Here is a 20,057-nt window from a genome sequence, read left to right on the forward strand (position 1 = left end):
AAAGCAGAAAAGTGTCGTATTCTACGAGCAGGACTGATAATAGGTTATCAGAGCTGCTGTCACTTAACTTTTTGTCAATCAACAAAACTGATCAAATCGATTGAATGAGAAATGATTTCAGTACGAAACAGACCAGCTCCTCCTGTTCATGTGTTCACTCAAATTCAACGTACCTGTCTCAAGTCTCAAATCTACGGTAGTTCATTCACGTGTAATGACAGTATCAAAAAGCAACGGTTTCCTAGAAGGAAGGATGTGAAATCTGAGGTCTTTCTGGGGAAGATGAGTGGCAGTTATGACCATTACTATTTACTGTAGATTTTGTGGTTGACTGGCTAAAACTCGCAATAAAACCACAAAGTTCCCTTAAAGAGAGCCACCCTTCTTCTTTTCTCTTCTTCTTTCAGTTTGCAAGAAACCAGAAGCCCAAGCTTGCCAACACATCTGATGATGACAGAAGTGGTGAAATGAAAAATGGTTCTCAAAGAAAAGCACTTTATGGATTTGCGGAAAACCAAGTTGCCAGCCGAGGAGCACCCGAGTCTAATGAAAACATGGCCCATCTGTGACCTGGAGCTGCAGATTCCCTCTGATATGTGAACGACTGCCACACTTCCTTTTGTCACAACCTGCTCATATGTAACAACAGAGTTAAGGAGTCTATTTCTCCGTTGGCAGATCAGTGAGGAAGTGCCCTGAAGTGCAGGGCAGGAAAGAAAACAGAGTGACACAACAGAAAAAACGACCACAGTTTTATCATCTTCTCTTGCATCACTTCCTCGTCTTGGTCCTCCCAATGACCCAGAGGGCTCGAGATAATACAAACCCTTCTTCTTCTTCTTCTTCTTCCTCTTCTTCTTCTTCTTCTTCTTGGTGACATTTGCGACACAATTTAGAGTGACAACATGTGTGTTTATGCATTTAACAGTAAACAAAACCACTACAATATCGAAAGAAGCACTGTGATATTAAAAGCTGTACATTTTCATACTTGTTGGTAGAAGATGCCCAAGACTTGTGAATGCCAGTAGAGCAACACAATAGACTTTTCACCATCTGTTCACATTTGTTAGATTGAACTTTAAAGCCGTCAGATTGACGTTAACTTACAGTGTGCGTGTGGTTTTGTGTTGGTTTAATGGTTAATTCCCATAAGTTTCCAGTGTGACGACACCAGTTAACCTCCTGAAGGTCACATTGCACCAACACAGGAAACGTTGCCACATACAGAAAAATCATTTACATAAACATGTGTTATTATATCATAAAATCTGATAAGTTATTAAAAGTAAAGATAATATAAAGGGAAATGTGTGTGAATGTTTTGCTTTTTTTTCCCCAACAAAGCAAAAGACTTTTGATTTGGCTTCTCATCATATTTTGCGCCCTTCACTACCATATTTTGATTATTACACAGAGGTGTGCAGTACGAGTGTATGACTAATACTAAACTGTTGTGCAGTGTGTGTTACGCGAAAAGAGCAGCAATACTTATAAACAAGTCGGATGCAAGAGAACAAACCAACAGACTGTTTATCGAGTCACGTGTTGAAATGTAATGATCAAATGATGAGGACTATTGAAGGAAATGACATTTTTAAAGCTTGTATGCACGTGCTACATTACAGCAGATATATATGTTAATATACAGAGTGAAACAGTGGAATTGACAATTTATAAAGAAATCAACTGAGTGAGTACAGGTGCACAGTAACATCTATGTTAAGATGACTATTATTGCACTTGTGTGCTCAGATTTGTTCCATTTGCAATAAAAACTTTAACTATATGAAAACAAAAACCCATCTATTTGTAATTTAATGCGCCCTAAGACAAGGTAGAGAAAGAATACATGTACCAGAGTGATTATTTTATGAGTCGTTGACTCATGTTATGAGAAGATACTCGACTATAGTTACACAGTTAATGTTTTCATGCTTTATAGGACATAAAACATTTTTATGTTATTGCTGTATCCTGAAGGGTTCCTTATACAATTATATGCTCTAAATTTCCAAGAGCAACAGACATTCATCAAATAAAAAATTGTTTCTGAACGACATCTTTATGGCCGCAGATCCTGAGGCAGCTTGTAGAAGTTCAGATCCTGTAAATAACTTCAGTAATGAGTGAGGGGAGACCTCTACTGTACAGTCTGCAGCGGTACATTAGTTATCAGGGGGGGTTTCTACACTGTGTGGAGACGCCTATAGGACAGCATGTCGACATGCAGGACAGTACAGTCTGTTCTCATACAGTTCGCTGCTTTTATCCGACGAGGAACAAACATGTAGGACAAATGCGGCTGCGTTCTGCTTCAGCGTGACTCACTCAGCTTTATGAAACAGTGTTTTAATCTATGTCGGCTTTCACGCTCTAATAAAACACCTCAGGGGCAACCTTGATACACCTTTGTAACAGCGGTGCAGTGGTACAAAGTAAGTAAGTACATTCACTCAAATTCTGTACTTCAGTTTTGAGGTACTTGTATTTTCTGCTGCTTTACACTTCCACTTCACTAAAATTCAAAGGCAGTTGGTGCACTTTTTACTCCACTACACATGTATTTGACAACTTGAGTTACTGGTTACTTTGCAGATGTTGTTTAATAATACAAAATATAACCAGCAAATAAATGATGACGTAATATTAAAGATTCAGATGAAACTTTCTGATCCCTACAGGGAAATTCAAGCAGCAGTTCAACTTTATTAAGCAGTTTAACCAAATTTACCAGCTTCACAAACACAATGCAGCAATAATTATGATCCAATAATATCATTTACATTAGTCTAAAAAATGCCATGTATAATGAGTGGTTTAAGTACAATTTGATGCCAATACTTTTGTATCCAAATCCATGACGTGTATTTCTCTGTCTTTGTCTGTGGTGCTGCTGCTTTTACTCAAGTACATGATCTGCGTGCTTCTTCTACCTCTGATATAAAGGCACTCGTTGTGAACCCTTGAAATAAAAATGATACCAGATAAAGAACTGTGACGTGGTTTTAATAAAAGAGTTTAGGTCAAATCTAAGACTTTATTCCTTCATAAATCCAGATAAGGATCAGTTTTCACTGTATTAAAGCTGCCTTATAAGGAAGAGAAAAGACAGCCGCAGGCTCGAAGACAGACTCAACAATCCCTTTATTCTCATCCTAGTGAGATGTACACAGTAGCTCCCTGTATGTACATAAAGAGCTCTGCTGCTCGGAGCTGACTCAGTGAAGCGTGATCTTTAAGATCCTGCCTGGCTGTGAGAAACTGAGGTCAAGCGGGGGAACGAGGAGTCAAGGAAGGACTTAACGCCCGGATGAACAGCCACGTTGCTGTGGTGATAATGAGCATTTGGAAACACATTCAGCGTGTCCCTAGACTGCAGCAGAGCGTTGCGTTTCACCTCTTTGACTCAACGTGTCGCTTCTGTGTATTTAATGCGTTCAAAGGGGTTAATCTCCAACGTGATTGCATGTCAAGAACAACCTGAGCGCCCGCAGCGTCCGCCGTGGAAGTGGAGCACACAGACAACAAAAGAGTGGCGGGCCATGACAGCGTGGGATGTTTTCATATTACATCTTTATTGTTGGTTTAATAGAAAAAAAAAAGATGTGCCTCTTTTGATACAGATTCAAAATTACTTTGACAAGAACACAAAAATTACATTAATTTTTTTTCTAGCAGCATGACTTAATTTCAGATCTTGCGGCGTCACTGGCCTTGTTAGAACATTTTGTAAAATGACAAAAACAGACATGTTTTTATATATATTCTTTTTAAAAAAAAAAAAAATAATAATAAGCTTGTGTTGGGAGGACAGAGGCTGACAGCTTTAAGAAGAGAAGACAGGCAATAGAGGTTTAACTGCAGCAACCTTACTGGAGGTTAGAGGAGGAAAAGATTAGCAGGGCCCGGCAATTAAATATTCCTCATATTACAACATGTAAGGCTGTGGGAAGGCCTGGTGACCGTACAGAAATATAGATGAGAATACATCACCAGAGAAAAATCGAGATCATGAAAAAAAATGCATGATTGATACAGGGTTTCTACAACATATGGAGCACATAGAGGGTTTTACATGACTCAAGTGTGACCAAAAGCCTTCACACACCATTTAAAGAGGACGACTGAAAAAGTATTCTTGCTGGAAGTGGTCCCCGGCAGTGTATGAGGTGTTGGCAAATCACGGCTCAGCTTCACAATATATAAACCTTCAGTTCATCCTGTTTCACGCATATTGTTTGTATGGTCTCACGCGGAGGAGAAGCAGTTAAACAGCGAGCAGAGATTGAGGTCAGTGGAGCAGAGAAGTGGCACATTTGCAGAGAAGAATAACAAAGCTCAATATTGCGATAGTTGGACTGACTTCAAGTCAGGCGGGGTGTTTTTTTTCTCGAGGGAAAAGTCTAACGCCAAAATAAATGAAATGGGGGAAAAAAATGATTTAATAAGTAACTATGACACATTTACTGTAAATAAAGCAGTATGAACATGTTGATTTAAGGTCATTTGACCTGCTTTTTGGAAGAATGTAACAACCAAGAGTCAAACAGTGCCTGCTAGCTTCATCCTGCCATGTTTTAAACACTGATTAATATCAGCCTGTCTTTTATTCATGAGCTGAATGTGCCTCTCTGTAGCTCCGACCTGCATACTGAATAATACATGTGAGCAGCAGTAGGTAAAGAAAAGCAAACACAGGGGAGAAACATGTTAAAGGAGACATATTATGCTCATTATTTTACTACTAGAACAAGTTTACATGCTTTAGTGCTCTTAAAACACATCAGTTTTCTCACTGTCCTGTATTCTCCCTCTGTCTGAAACACTTTTAGTGTTGCACTGTTCTAGTCTCCTCCTTACCTAGCACGGCTAACAACAACAGAGCAGCTAAATTATACAAACGTGTGACATGGTGACATAGTGTGATGTCACAAAGTTGGTGCGGACTTTGACCTTTTTAACTTTGAATACTAAAGGAAGGGGAAAAAGTGTAATAGCATAATAGGTCTCCTTTAAGCTTTCACCAGTGTGACTGTCAGGTAAAAACAATTAAAAAGTCCAACAACAGCCCAAAAACCTCCTGATTATAAAAACAATAAAACATGTAGTATTTGTTAGTAGTTCGTGGTTAGGAGGCTCTCCTGTGGGTTTAGCTGCAGGCTACAGCTCAGAGTGCTAACGGAGACAAATGCAAACTGGGGCATCCAAGTAAACTGCGAGCCCGAACGATGCTGCATAGATGAAAGACTTTGGCAAGCCAAACACTGGTTCAGCACACAGCATAAAACCATCCAGATGTAGGGTATCGTTCTTCATTCAATCAGCTCCTTCACTTTTACATATTATTTCAAATCGGACCGCTGCAGTACTTTCTTTGTTTCTTTTTCCAGTAGTCATTGAAATGTATCACTAAAGACACCAACAAAAAAAACAACAACAACAAAAAAAAAAAAAAACAATTATCAAAAACAAATTAAGACAATAAAAAACAGTTTACGGTTAATTAAAAACCATTACAAAGTGTATAAAGTACATATGTTGATACAGTTCTCCAATACAAAGGAGCACTCAGCTGCTTCTGAGCAGAAACTGAGTGAGAGTGAAACAAGTGAGTAGGCTGCTATGAAAGGTCCAGGATCGACAATGATAAAATCGAAGGAAAGAAAGATTTCAAAAAAATGCGTAAAAAGTCACATTAAGATCTGAAAAATTCACTTTACAAGCTTTGCTGTTGTTTTTCAGATCTCGCAACTCTGATCAAGTCAGGTTCTGGTGTGTCACAGCTGTTCAGTAACAATAAGGCAGGTTAGTTTTCAAACTGCTGCGACTTCTCGTCTCTTCTCAAACAAAACAACAGTACGGTCAGGCTTCGAGCTAACAAGGTGACGCTATTTTCAACACAAATAATCAAAAGGAAAAAGTTCACAGTCAAATAAAAACAAAACGAAACAATTCTAGTACATTTTGTCGAGACAGATACGTTTCGTGCATAGAAACACAATCAGCCTTCTGCAGCTGTCGTTAAGCAAAAGGTCCGTGAGGACGCCCAATATGGCTGCCAGAGCGTAATCCCACCGTAGTAGCTTCAATTCGCTCATTAATTTTCACGACTGTGGGACTTTTAGTGACACAGGCCTCTAGTTTGACAGCAGTAAACTAGTGCAACTTGTCTGTAACACTCGCCACTGTTTATTCAGGGGAGCAGGATTTCACGTTAGCAGAATATGAACCCTTTTACATGAAGCTCTGCAGTTTTGTAGAAAGCTTCTCCTGCAACAATCACAACACAAAACATTTTATACATTTCACAGTCAGCCACTGTTTTTTTAGGCAGGAGGGTACTGTACTGAAATACTGTAAAATGAGTCACTTTTAAAGTGTTTCCTTATTTTTAACATCTATTTGAGCTCGGTCAGATTGCTGCGCAGGAGCTCCATGTTCAGCTTACATGGCCGGTACATGGACAACTCACACAGCCCATAATGTAACACTACCTCAGTCAACCTAGAGGCCGGCATTCTTGCTTTCAAACGTGCCTCAACTGTTGTATGGATCTCCACTGCTTATGCTTTAGTGTCTCTTTTATCTTTAGACAGGGATATTAGACATTTACGTATCTGCATTTCTTCAATCACAAACATAAAAATGATGCTGTGATAAAGAGAAGCTAAAGATAATGTGTAGGTAGTGGAATGGAGAGGATTAAAAAACAAAGAAGCAAATGGATACGAAGGCAAAATAAATCTCTGAAGCAATTATGCGCTACATGTTAGATTACACGGAATGGAAGTTTGACATTTCCACAGTTGCCTAAACTGACGCTAATGAGGTTTTGTAGGAAGCGATGCTGATTGAAAACAGGCGTTTGGCGGGGTTGTGGCTCTGGTTCAGACTGTAACAAACCACTACACAGAACAGTGATGCTATAAAGAGATGAAGAATGTCAACAGGTCCCACTGGATTGAGGATTGTTTGATTACTGAGGTATTGGTGTATGTTTCCTATCAGAACTGTTTGTCCTATAGCATGAACCCCCCCCCCCCCAAAAAAAAACTACACCCAGCAGTGAGGTTCGTGTAGTTCTCAGGCTCTAACGTGTTGTAACACAGAAACCCACTGAATAATGGCAGTGAAAGCAAAGAGGGGGTCGGACAGAAGGGAATACCACCTGATCACCAGAGCAGTTCCTTCCTCGCGGTGTACCAATCCCCTCTCTGCTATTCCGTAATGCATATAACCAAAGAGTGTGACTCAAACAGTCAATTATTGCAGCTCTACTTCACATCTGTTCATCTAAGTTCATTGTTCAAGAGAACTTGTAGTCAGAGGTAAGTGGTCTAAATGCTTATGAAATATAATAACTGCAAGCTGTTCTCTCTTGAGGAGGCTGTGGTGTTTTGATTCATTACCGCCGACACAGTGAGCGACACCCTCGTGACACAAAGCTAAACTAAAGCAGCAAACTGATTATCTGTGAGATGACCTGACGAGGGCTCAGGCCATTTGGCAGCTTTCATCTCAGTAGTCCCCATCTCATCGACAGACTGTAACGCAGTGGTTCCATATTACGTAACTGTATGTGCAGCACATGGAGGAAAAGTTCTGATTAAATGATACCGAATGCCTTTACTGTAACAAGAAAAACATATGCTACCACCAGCCGTCTATCTCCTGTTAGGACTCTTTCCACCTGAACAAGTGTACAGTGTGCACGCTACAAAAAACTAATTTTTTTTTTTTTTAAAGCTGTAACAAACACAGTTTATGCAGATTTTTCTAGCACCCTCCTAAACCTTTAAAGGCCGATAAAAACTGTAGATTTTGCTGAAAGCTGACAGTTTAGGTTGAACAGACTCATGAGAAGACTTGTATCACCTGTAGAGTTAAGTTTCTTTGATTCAGGCAGCAGATGCACCGGCTCACCGCAACTAACTTTGGGCTTGTCCACATGTATACGGATATTTTTCCTTTTATTTGAATTATTATTTATTGAATTCTTTTTTGGCCTTTTTCATGGCTTTATTGGATAGTGCAGCTCGGAAGAGTGACAGGAAACATGGTGGGAGAGGAGAGAGGGGGGATGACGTGTAGCTTAGGGCCAACGGACGGATTTGAACCCTGTGCCACTGCAGCGAGGACGCTGCCTCTCTACTGATTGCACTCAAACTACCTCCCTTCGGAAAAATATGTCTGTACGCAAAAATGATTCCAAAGTGTGCCAGGCCAGTAGGTGTCAATAAAGTCTAAGTCATCGATTCGTCAAACACCAGAGAGCAAAATTCTGAGTAGTCTTAGTGAGCTTAAAATATTTAAATGTAGAAATGTTAAACTGTAAACTTGTAATTAGACCTAGCAGTGCTTTCTTTTTAAATATATATTTTTGGCCTTTTCATGGCTTCACGTGACAGGAAATGGGACTTTCTGACTCGCACCTCGAAATCCAAGATGGCTACCCTGCTTATCAACATCTTTAAAAGCTGTAGAATATATAGTTTATTAGCACTTCTGTCTTATCTGTGCCTCATTGAATCAGTCTTACACACTGTGTACTGTCCAACTTCTATCTGTGGACATGTTGCTTCAATGTTTTTATGCACAAAATACTGTGAAATGCATCGTTATCAAGCTGGCTACAACTGGTATCCCAACATGTTGTACTGGAACGCAGTCAACTCGGGTATGACTTCATTCCCATCTCCAACTTCCAACTTCAGCGGTTAATGAAACGCACCATGTGTACTGAGCTTTTTCTATTTATATAAAATGATCCAAGACCAAAGAAAAGCTAAGTAGTAAACTTGTAATTAGACCTGGCAGTGCTAACAACAAACTTATATTTGTGTGAGCCAAACAACCAGATGTCTGCTGTGTTTGTGGTTTCATACGCATGCTCATTACACAAAACACTCAGTTTTACATGTCCGCATGGACAATCAAAATTTAAAAATCTGCACTGACTAAAGGCGTTCTCAATTTGAGCTATTGTGACTGAAAACAATATTACGTGTGATCAAGAGGCTAAAATACAGAGGAAAATATCCATATATTTGTGGACAAGATCGTAGACTGCATGTATTAAAACAACCACAAGCTGCAAAGTCACTGACCTACTGTATGCTAAAACTGTGGAAAAACATGTAACACTCTCCAGTTCATGGCATGCGAATCAGTTGAATCAACAACTGCAACAATCACTCATCTGCCTCCCGTGCAGTCGGGCTGGTGGAGAAGTTGAAGCCATGAAGTTTTTGGACCCTGGGTGTGAGTTCAGTGTGGTACAGTACAGTGTGCGGTTGAGTTGAGGTGATTGTGTCTGGTGGCTGATCTCTCACAAGAACAACTGTCTGCTGCCTCCGGTGACATTTACAACAGGTGCGCTTGCTTGTTTCTGTGTCACAGGGGAAAACAGCAGAAAATAGAAAAAAAGCAAACCTGCAAAATCACTCAAGATGAGACCGTAAGTTCAGCTACACAAACTAAATAAAACGCACTGTGTTAAAAAATTAAATGCATGAGGTACTACATTAAGAAAGTGAAATTATCCCTTCATTAAGTCTTACTTGCCATGCCTCTTCTCTTAACAATTTCTTTATATGGAATCTAAGAATAAAGCATAGTATTTTTCACAGCTTCAACAAGCTAAGGTGGCAAAATCAAAGCTGTGAAATCAGAAACTACGACTGTAAGTTAAATTCTCTTCATTTCATTCCTCTTGGAGGTATGAGTTACTACAGAGTCACCACGGGCAAAACCCTCCTGGTTGAGACTGTTGTGCTTATCCTCCTCACACACGTGTCCATCATCCTACGCTGATGTGCCTTCTGTTCGTCCTCTCTGTGGCTTATAAGCCAGAGCGCCCTTTCGTCGATTTCTCTCCACATGAAAATACACAGCAATGAGAGTCCAGGAGGGTGAGATGGTTAAAGGTCAGCCAGCAGGAAGTCCATGGTTGAGAGGAGGGCAATCTAAGGATCAGAAAAAGGTGCTGGTGGGCTGAATCCCTGGAAAAAGAAAAAGAAAAGTATAAGAATAAATATGTATCCACTCACTTCCATGATCAATGCTTGATTTATGTGAATATATGTAACCTTTGTACGGTGCGACTCAAATATGCGTCTCTACGTCAGTGTAGCCAGGCAGGATGTCTCCATTGGAGCAGCTCTTGGGCTCCTCCGCTGGTTGGGTGCAGGGCAGCATGTGGGCGGTTGTGGACGTCTCCTCTGGTGATGCCTGGCCTTGCTGGAGCCTGCGGTGGATCAGGGGCACAAAGAACAGCACCACGCCCCCCACCATAGGTGGAACCCCAGCCAGGGAGAAGGCCACCGTGTAGTTCCCAAAGTAATCATGTAGGAGACCTGGGCGGAGGAGGCAGGGGAGCACAGTTCATATCAATAATGACAGATTAGGTGAGGGCACATCAAAGGGAGGTCCGGCAGCAGCGTGAATGGGTCATATGGAAGCACCAGGGACAAATACTCTGAAACTTTGACGATGGGCTGTTTAAACGCCATGTGCTGATGAATGTTTGAGTGCTTGTTACAGCTGATTAAACCTGCACTAACACGGAGGATTACTGTCACTCCGGACAATCGGCTGCTCTATTCATACATGTGGCTCACACAGGACTTAGGACTAGGGAGCTGGCAAGGTAAAGTCTGGGCAAATAACACAACAGGAGCAAAAGGAGCTTTAACTTTGCAGCCTACAACATGCTACTCATGTGCTTTTGAGTTGCTGGTTGGCATATCTTTGATGTTTGGAGAGGCTACCTCTGTATCCCCACTTTCCCCCACGGGCTTTTATGCCAAGCTAAACTAATGAGGTTCTGGCTCCAGCTCCGTTTTTAACACACAGGCATGAGAGTGGTTTCACTTTTTTCCTCTGACTCTGGGAGAAAATGCAAATATGTTTCCCAAAAATGTTGACCCATTCCTCTACAACCTAGGATTTACCTAATCAACTGCATTGATTTGTGTTTATGTGCAACATACAGTATATATCATATACATTCATTCTGTGACATATCTCAATTCGATACTAATCAAGTGATCTTTAAGTCAGTGGAATTCAACAAGGACACTGTACATTTGTTTTACAGTACAGCAATCTCACTGTGTCTATAGTATTTATATGCATGTACTCATCTGCCTTTGAGCTGAAGCGAACAGAGTGTACCTACAGTAACAAAGCAAGGTCAACAAGTTTAACACGCCACTCTGTATGTTTGATCCACGCAGAGCGTGTGATATAAGGGCAGTGGGAGGGGTGTGCGCTTACATTGTTGCACACAACATATGCATTCTTGCTCCTGAACTGTACAGCCTGTACTGAACAACACATATTGACACAGTGATTCACTCATTTAGACTCTGAGGAGCAGGTCTGCTGATATTCAATAGAACACATCTTATACATTATATAGAAGCATCTTATACATTCGAAATGTCTGTGGGCTCACAGCTTTCACTTTTTTCTGACACTTTCTGGACAAAACAATTAACTGATGAATCAAGAAAATAACTGACTAATTAATGTAGATTCTGATAATGAAAATAATGGTTACTTGGAGCTGGACGATATACATTTTTTCTTCTGGTAAATATCTCTCTTGTTCTCATAATCTGATATGTGAAATGTTCAGTTCTATTCCTTTGCAGTGTGAACACATAGCTTTGTATATTTAATCCAAGATTATGTAGAAATTAGCATTTTGTGTGATTTGGCGCCCCCACAGCTTCTGAGTGCAAAAAAACTCATTACATCAGAACAATGTTATGTGTGGAAAGCTTGTCTGTTGAAGTAAACATGTACAGTACAGATCAAAAGTTTGGACACACCTTCTCATTCAATGAGTTTCCTTTCTTTTCATGACTATTGACATTGTAGATTCACACTGAAGGCATCAAAACTATGAATTAACACATGTGGAAATATGTACTTAACAAAAAAGTGTAAAACAACTGAAAATACGCCTTATATTCTAGTTTCTTCAAAGTAGCCACCTTTTGCTCTGATTACTGCTTTGCACACACTCTGCATTCTCTTGATGAGCTTCAAGAGGTAGTCACCTGAAATGGTTTTCACTTCACAGGTGTGCCCTGTCAGGTTTAATATGTGGGATTTCTTGCCTTATAAATGGGGTTGGGACCATCAGTTGTGTTGTGCAGAAGTCAGGTGGATACACAGCTGATAGTCCTACTGAATAGACTGCTAGAATTTGTATTATGGCAAGAAAAAAGCAGCTAAGTAAAGAAAAACGAGTGGCCATCATTACTTTAAGAAATAAAGGTCAGTCAGTCCGAAAAATTGGGAAAACTTTGAAAGTGTCCCCAAGTGTAGTCGCAAAAACCATCAAGCACTACAAAGAAACTGGCTCACATGAGGACCGCCCCAGGAAAGGAAGACCAAGAGTCACCTCTGCTGCGGAGGATAAGTTCATCCGAGTCACCAGCCTCAGTTCGAGTCACACAGAGTTCTAGCAGCAGACACATCTCTAGAACAACTGTTAAGAGGAGACTGTGTGAATCAGGCCTTCATGGTAGAATAGCTGCTAGGAAACCACTGCTAAGGACAGGCAACAAGCAGAAGAGACTTGTTTGGGCTAAAGAACACAAGGAATGGACATTAGACCAGTGGAAATCTGTGCTTTGGTCTGATGAGTCCAAATTTGAGATCTTTGGTTCCAACCACCGTGTCTTTGTGCGACGCAGAAAAGGTGAACGGATGGACTCTACATGCCTGGTTCCCACCGTGAAGCATGGAGGAGGAGGTGTGATGGTGTGGGGGTGCTTTGCTGGTGACACTGTTGGGGATTTATTCAAAATTGAAGGCATACTGAACCAGCATGGCTACCACAGCATCTTGCAGCGGCATGCTATTCCATCCGGTTTGCGTTTAGTTGGATCATCATTTATTTTTCAACAGGACAATGACCCCAAACACACCTCCAGGCTGTGTAAGGGCTATGTGACCAAGAAGGAGAGTGATGGGGTGCTGCGCCAGATGACCTGGCCTCCACAGTCACCAGACCTGAACCCAATCGAGATGGTTTGGGGTGAGCTGGACCGCAGAGTGAAGGCAAAAGGGCCAACAAGTGCTAAGCATCTCTGGGAACTCCTTCAAGACTGTTGGAAGACCATTTCAGGTGACTACCTCTTGAAGCTCATCAAGAGAATGCCAAGAGTGTGCGAAGCAGTAATCAAAGCAAAAGGTGGCTACTTTGAAGAACCTAGAATATAAGACATATTTTCAGTTGTTTCACACTTTTTTGTTAAGTATATAATTCCACATGTGTTAATTCATAGTTTTGATGCCTTCAGTGTGAATCTACAATTTTCATAGTCATGAAAATAAAGAAAACTCTTTGAATGAGAAGGTGTGTCCAAACTTTTGGTCTGTACTGTATGTAACGCTGTGATCCTACCCTCTCACTGAAGTTACAGTGCAGAAACAAGTGAAAGAGACACCATTTACCCTATTACAAGACACTGTATCATCAACATGATTTTGTAGCTGTTATTTTTAAGTAAAAGCATCACATAATGGTGCCTAAATTAATTAATATCTGCACAGTGCATTCTCCAAATATGTAATCTAAAACAGAAATGAGCAAATGTTTAAATCAGAGTCTGTTTTTATTAACTAAATAGCCTAAGAAATTATGTTTTGACAAATACCTCAAACCATCACTAGCGATATCTAGTCTCTGCGACTGTTCTGTAGTAAAAGCAGTGCATGTAAAGTATGTGTGAGATGTGAAAGAGGTTTGCAAGAGAGAGCACAGGGCAGCCTGAGTCATTAAATCAATGTTCTGCTCTCATTGCTCTTCTATATGCTCGTCTTATCAGCGAGCCGGAGAGCAAAGAAGGAGACAGGGAGGAGGTGAGGGAGACATAAAGGGAGTTGAACACTGCCTGTAGTTGCTTTTTTTCCCCCCCGCAAGACAAATCACTTGAGACAGCTTGCAGTTGGCCATGAGCCCAAAACCTCTAAACACAATCCATCCTGCAACGCATTTGTCTTGCTCTCCCTTTACTCCCTACAGTGGTTCTATCCTTACTCTGCCAATATCAATCAACTTGTGTGCTGTAGCTGCCAACATCCTGAAGTCAGTGCACGGAGCCAGATCGCTGTAAGCTCATTGTGGATTATATGGTATAAATCAGCGCTATGTTGTGAAAAGCGGTATTAATAAAAGAGCGTGTTTCTCACCAGCGATAGGTGGACCTGCTGTCATGGGAAGAGACATAAGGCCTAGAAGGTACCCAATGGCCTGCGAGGCTTGCATGGGCCCGACCAGCTCGAACGCTATGGGAGCCATCATGGTGAGGAAGCAGCCGTCGCACAGCCCCAAGAACACGCACACGACCACCAGCCCCTCGAACACTGCGCACTGAGGAATCATCATGGACATCAGGCCCAGAGCAATGAAGGACACCACCTGAAACAGACAGTGAAGATACAACAACTTTTACAATGAGCTAACTTCAGTGATAGTTAGAATTTCAGACTTCAGAAGTTTTTGTAATGAAGCTGTTGGCCCTCAGGCCTTTTGTCTTCACTGTAAACATTCTGTTACCTGTGCAGCAGAGTACACCCTCCAGCTACTGTAAGGACATGCTACAAAACCTACATACGTAAAAAATGGGATAAAGATGTACCGATTCCTGTGAAGAGCTAGCTACACAGAGGGGATCTGAAACCGAAAAATATCAACAGTGCTTATTTTTGCATATTACTGTATCTTCCATTTTTACAATACATTTGTACAAAGTTGAATCGAATATGTATCTTTTGTTGAAAATACCATTAATCTGATTAATATTGAAAAGCTATGTGCCGATAATAACTAAGCTAAAGGAATATAGAGTGGAGGAATTTTTAAACTTTCTAATCACACCATCTGGTCGATAGGCCGAACAAGGAATTAAGTGCTTTGTGTTTTCATCAGCTGCTGCTAAAGGCTGTCTAAACTGTTTGTACAACTCTTAACAGTCAGCTTACACTGTTGCATTACACCGAGCACGAGGTTCGTGAGTTTCATACTGTGAAATGTGAAGGAGGGTTTTGTGCCTCAACAGCAAACTAGAAGCTGGAACCATAAACCCTTCACAATTAAAACACTACAAGAAAGCAACTCTAAGGAATTCAATGTGTTTAAATAAAAATTAAAAAAAGACCAAGACTTTCCAGCAATTAAAGACCAACCAGTGTGTGTCTTAGTATGATAGCAGGAGAGAAATTATTCAATGGGGACATTATGTCTGCACAATCATGTACAATAACGCATTAAAACCCATATGTTTGGTATTTAATATCAAACAGATTTGTCACAAAAGTTCAAGTTTAAAATTCTATCTGTCTGTGACTCAGTATCCCTCTGCAGTATAATACACTTAGTTACCATCCTTGTGCATGCAGCACAAAGTACATATACACCTGCAACAACTGAAAATTGCTGTTTGTGTTCACCCCCGCACTGTACTGCTCAGACTTCCCTACTATTATCCAGATGGGTAATTCTTATAGCATCTTGAAAGCTCCTTTTTATTCTGGTACAACAAGTGTGTGCAAATCATCATCTGAGTCATGTCTGTATGCAACTAAATAAGCCATTAAAGACACTAAATCACTCAGATTGCAAACTGACTTGTGGTTGTATGTCTCCACGTACCAGTAAAGTTGCAGTTAACATCCATGTCTGTCCAGTCTCATATTATATAGCCTGGGTCGTGAAGAAATTAATTAAGTCCTTGTTGAAATCAAAGGTATCACTATATTGACATGTATGATTCCATTGATAATTTCCGGTGAGAAACACGCTGTCTTCACTTACAAACTATTTTTACAGAGGAGTACCGAGGACTGGTAGAGAGCTTTGTTCATATGGTGCAACAACAATCATCTGAAGCTCAATGTCGTTAAAGTGTTTCATCTAAAATTTGGAGAAATTCCCTCTGGACATTTCTGAGATTCACAAGAATGGGACGGACGTGAGACCAGACAGTGACCATGAAATTCTGATCAGTTCATCCTTGAGTCCAAGTGGATGTTTGGTGTTCAGGTGAAATACAGCGCGCTGGGATGGATCTGAAGTCACAGTGAACTTGTCATTTTTTGGCAAATATTGTTAAATAGGTGTCCAGTATGACCTGGGCTGTGATCTAAAAGGGTCAAAAGGCACATTTCATTTCATCTCCACTTTAAATAAAAAAGTGGATCGCCTACATTTTATGCTTTCGTACATTTCCTCACCTGCATGTAGATCTTTTGAAGACCGGGAATGAGGTCACCGATCTTACCAAAAGCGAGGCGTCCCACCCCAGATGAGGCTCCTATGCAAACCAGGAGCACCCAGTCCTTCTGGTTGTCCTTAAACTGCTTCTTTACAAAGTTCATCTGAGACACAGAAAGAAAAACAGACACTTGAGTTTTGGCTGTGTGTTTGGCGGTGCATAAGTAACTCACCAGATGTTCCCAACAATGAATGAGCTAACAAAGATATCACACAACCTGCTGGTGAACCTTTTCATATGTTTTCGTGCTCCAGACCTAAGAAGTCAACAAACTCAGCAAATGGGTGTTTGCATTTGCTGGAGTGGAGGAACCGTCCATCCATAACACCGAAGCCGAGATCTTACAATAAAATGTCTTTATCCACAGACCTCTGGAACACCAGGACAGGAAGACCCAACGCATATAGGTCAGACCCTCCCACCCCCATCAGCCCTGACCTCTCAAAAACATTAAACCGCCCTCTGAAGTCTTTCCTGAACAAGCTGGTCATTGTGAAATATTTGCTCTGCTTTGAAGGGCTCTACATTCATCAATGGCCATAGGATAGGCATGTTTAGGGATACAGGGAGGCCATACAGGAGAGGTTTCCTGAGGTGGTTGAGCCAATACAAAGGCCGGGGCTGTGTTTACATCTGGGCCCGGGCCTGAAACAACAGGACTGACAGAGGGAGGCCGGAGCTGGAACATCCGACATCTGGATAGAGGGAGATCAACTTCACAGCTCCACTCCGCAGCTTTACACTTCATCCTCATCCTTCACTATCGCATCATCTCACACCAAAGTCGGCCATAGGTCATGTGCAGTCTACGCAAATATACTCCGAATTTTTGGATTCTGTTGATCATGCAAAGTAAAATTGCTGTACTTTGACTTAAGAGTAATTTGACTTTGACTCACAGAAATCACATTTAGTCATCCCTTTTTGCAATTAACAATGTCAGTGTTTTTTTTTTTTTTTTTAAATATTGTCTACAGCTATAGACAGCTGCAACGATTAAGATAGAAGTTCAGTTAGGTGGCAGCTATCAAATTAATCAGTGTAACATAGCACGCTGGTTTCACACTGGTAATACACAGGAAACTAAGATGGAAGACTTTTCAAAACAGCTGTGAGTTTATATTCAGCCAATGTAAGGCAGGAGCAAAAACACAACAGGCATTTTTAATTTGACTACAAGCATGCCCATTATTGTTCTTACCAGATGAACATACGGCACAAAGTAGCCCAGTACAGCTGTGGCTACTCCAAACGCCCACACGCGGTATGTCACAATGTGAAAAACGCGCAGGTTGAAGTACTTCCTGACCCCAGCCAGGATCCTGCTCCACCTGCTCCCGCCCTGAGCTGTGGCCCCTGACTGGATTTGGGGATCGGCAGGGCCAGGACCCATGCCTGGTGGTCCCATGCCTCCTCCAGCAGGCAGCAAAGGTTTAAACAGCAGTGCCAGCAGGGCCTGGACCAGCATGAAGAGGCTGAGGATCTGGAAGGTCCTGCTGAGGCCTAGAGGTTCCACCACCTTGTTGAGGAAAACCGGGAGGCCCATGGAAAAGAGGCTGGCACCGGCCGTTACCACACCATTGGCCAGGCCCAGGCGCTGGCGGAAGTAGTGGCCGAGGATGACCAACGTGGGCTGGAAGGCAAAGGAGGAGCCACAGCCAAACAGTATGCCATATGTGAAGTAGCGAAGGCCGAGGGAGCTGCAAACGAAAAGACAGAGAAATTATGTTGAATTGTTTTGCTGTATGATTTTACATAAACTGATTATACAAACAAGCAATAAAAGATAATCGGCCTCATTCAGTTAAAGGCCTGCAGTTAAAGACAGAGTAATGTTTACATTTCTTCATACAAATTTTGGATTTCATGTCGGATATCTGTTTACTGATGCCTTGTTTGTATATTATTTCTGTAATCTTTATATCTGCACTATTTCCTACTTTGTACTATAAGTGCAGCAAAAACTTGCTGCTCATATCAGATTTCTGACTTCCTGTCTTCATGATTGTATCTTGTTCCTTATGTTATCTCTGCCTCTGTTCAGCTACTGATAGTGTTAGCTTCTCCAACAGGCTAATATCATCCGTGGTCACAAATGGTGTAATGTGGAACATGGCCAAGTTGCCAAATAAGGTGCATGTCTCTGCTTGATTTATATAATGTGAACAAAAATTTTAAAATGTAATTTTTAGCTATGTTTGGACATAAGACATGCGATATACGATTCTCGCTTGTGGACCTAAATAAATACAGTCTCAACTTGAGAAGTGGGGTTTTTTTCCCCCAGATGATTAAAAGAAGACTTCAAAGATTCTGAGGATTGCTTCAGGACACTGGTAAGTAAATATATATAAAAGAGTATTTATATGCTTAGCTGTATGAACAGCTCTAACATGTAATGGTAATACATCAGAGATACAAACTAGGGCAACAACAAGTAATGTCTTTAATAAATACTTACTTTGCAAAGGATGTACTGAGCAGCCCTATAAAAGCCAGCGTCGCCCCACCCACAGCTGTTTTCCTACAGCCAAAGCGGTCTGTGAACATGCTGACCACAGGTGAACAGAAGAAGATCATGCCCATGGCCAGGGCTCCGACCCAGGCTTGGAGAGGAGAGAGAATTCATCGTTAGAAAAATACAAATACACTAAATGTTGAAGTGATCACTTACACTAAATACAAGACTATCTTATACCCGTTTGTACACCACATGAGGATCACAGTTCATGTAACATGCACTGTGTGCTGTAAAGCAACATAATAGATATGCAGGATACAGTTCTCTGCAATGCATCTGACACACAGTAAATACAATGAAGACAAAGGGATTCCCTTTGCTGCTCAGAAACAATAACTCATTTTGTCATGCCCAATCTTTTATCAGCCTCTACAACTTGTTAACCCACACCATACAGAGCTGAAGAATTTGCCTCGAAGCAGCCTGTTACACAGTCAAACAATTGTACTCTACATACCGTCCCAATTGTAAAGGAGAACAGGATTTTGTGTTTGTTTTTACAAGAGAAAGATGAGAAAACAAAAAAAACACATCATTGCCTCCTTTATAATTTCATGTCATATTCTTTTTATTGCATATTGCATTCTGTGAAAACTAAACAAGCATCACCGAGCAACAACTCGGCCTTTATGCAGGATTTTTCTGCAAGTCATCATGTTTGGCCTCATTTCTTTGACTGTGCCAACTGAACTGTGATCATCAGAGGCCACAACCACTGTGTCCGTGCGCTACGTGTTCAATCATGTACTCACACATATAAAAGTAATATTTGAAGATGCTTTGAAAACCTGGAAGCCTTTGTATGCACTCTTTTTCCTTGGAAATTTCTCTCTCGTGATTTGCTATTTATACAAATTTATGTAACTCTTTATTGTGTCTTCACTTGCATCATGTACATCAGACACACTCTATAAGATTTCTCATGGTGATTAAGCACATCAAAAAGTGGATCAAAGCGGATAGTTCTGGCCCGTGTTGTAATGTCCATCCAGTGGTAAAACATAACGAGCCAGAGTGATCCAACAGAGACACTGCGTACCCTGAAGTGCAAACAAACAAGTGTCTGGGCTGAGTCTCCTGGGGAGCAAAGGTAGCTTTAATGTCTACCGTGGTGTCTGGGTTGTGGGTCACAACAGGGGCCAACAGCTCAATGGGAATGAGACCAGACAGACTGATAAACAAGTGGATGGTCTGGTTTACGACACACATTCACAAAGAAAAACATGAACTGAGTTGCT

At 41.1% G+C, this 20,057-nt stretch overlaps 1 protein-coding gene across 1 annotated transcript in view; it reads right to left on the reverse strand.

Moving 5' to 3' along the window:
* Positions 1 to 3,557: 3,557 nt before the first annotated feature.
* slc16a2 (solute carrier family 16 member 2) overlaps positions 3,558 to 20,057 on the reverse strand; it is a 31,172-nt gene continuing 14,672 nt past the window's right edge. Inside the window, exons 2-7 of the mRNA XM_084352624.1 lie at positions 18,760 to 18,904; positions 17,500 to 17,998; positions 16,258 to 16,401; positions 14,215 to 14,443; positions 10,092 to 10,358; positions 3,558 to 10,004 (exon numbers count right to left, since the gene is read on the reverse strand). Of these exons, the coding sequence (XP_084208750.1) occupies positions 10,108 to 10,358; positions 14,215 to 14,443; positions 16,258 to 16,401; positions 17,500 to 17,998; positions 18,760 to 18,904 (1,268 nt within the window). The 3' untranslated portion in view covers positions 3,558 to 10,004; positions 10,092 to 10,107. The remainder of the gene's footprint in view (positions 10,005 to 10,091; positions 10,359 to 14,214; positions 14,444 to 16,257; positions 16,402 to 17,499; positions 17,999 to 18,759; positions 18,905 to 20,057) is intronic.

Source organism: Pagrus pagrus (assembly GCF_965226575.1).
Source record: "Pagrus pagrus genome assembly, chromosome: 5".
NCBI classification, from domain to species: Eukaryota; Metazoa; Chordata; class Actinopteri; order Spariformes; family Sparidae; genus Pagrus; species Pagrus pagrus.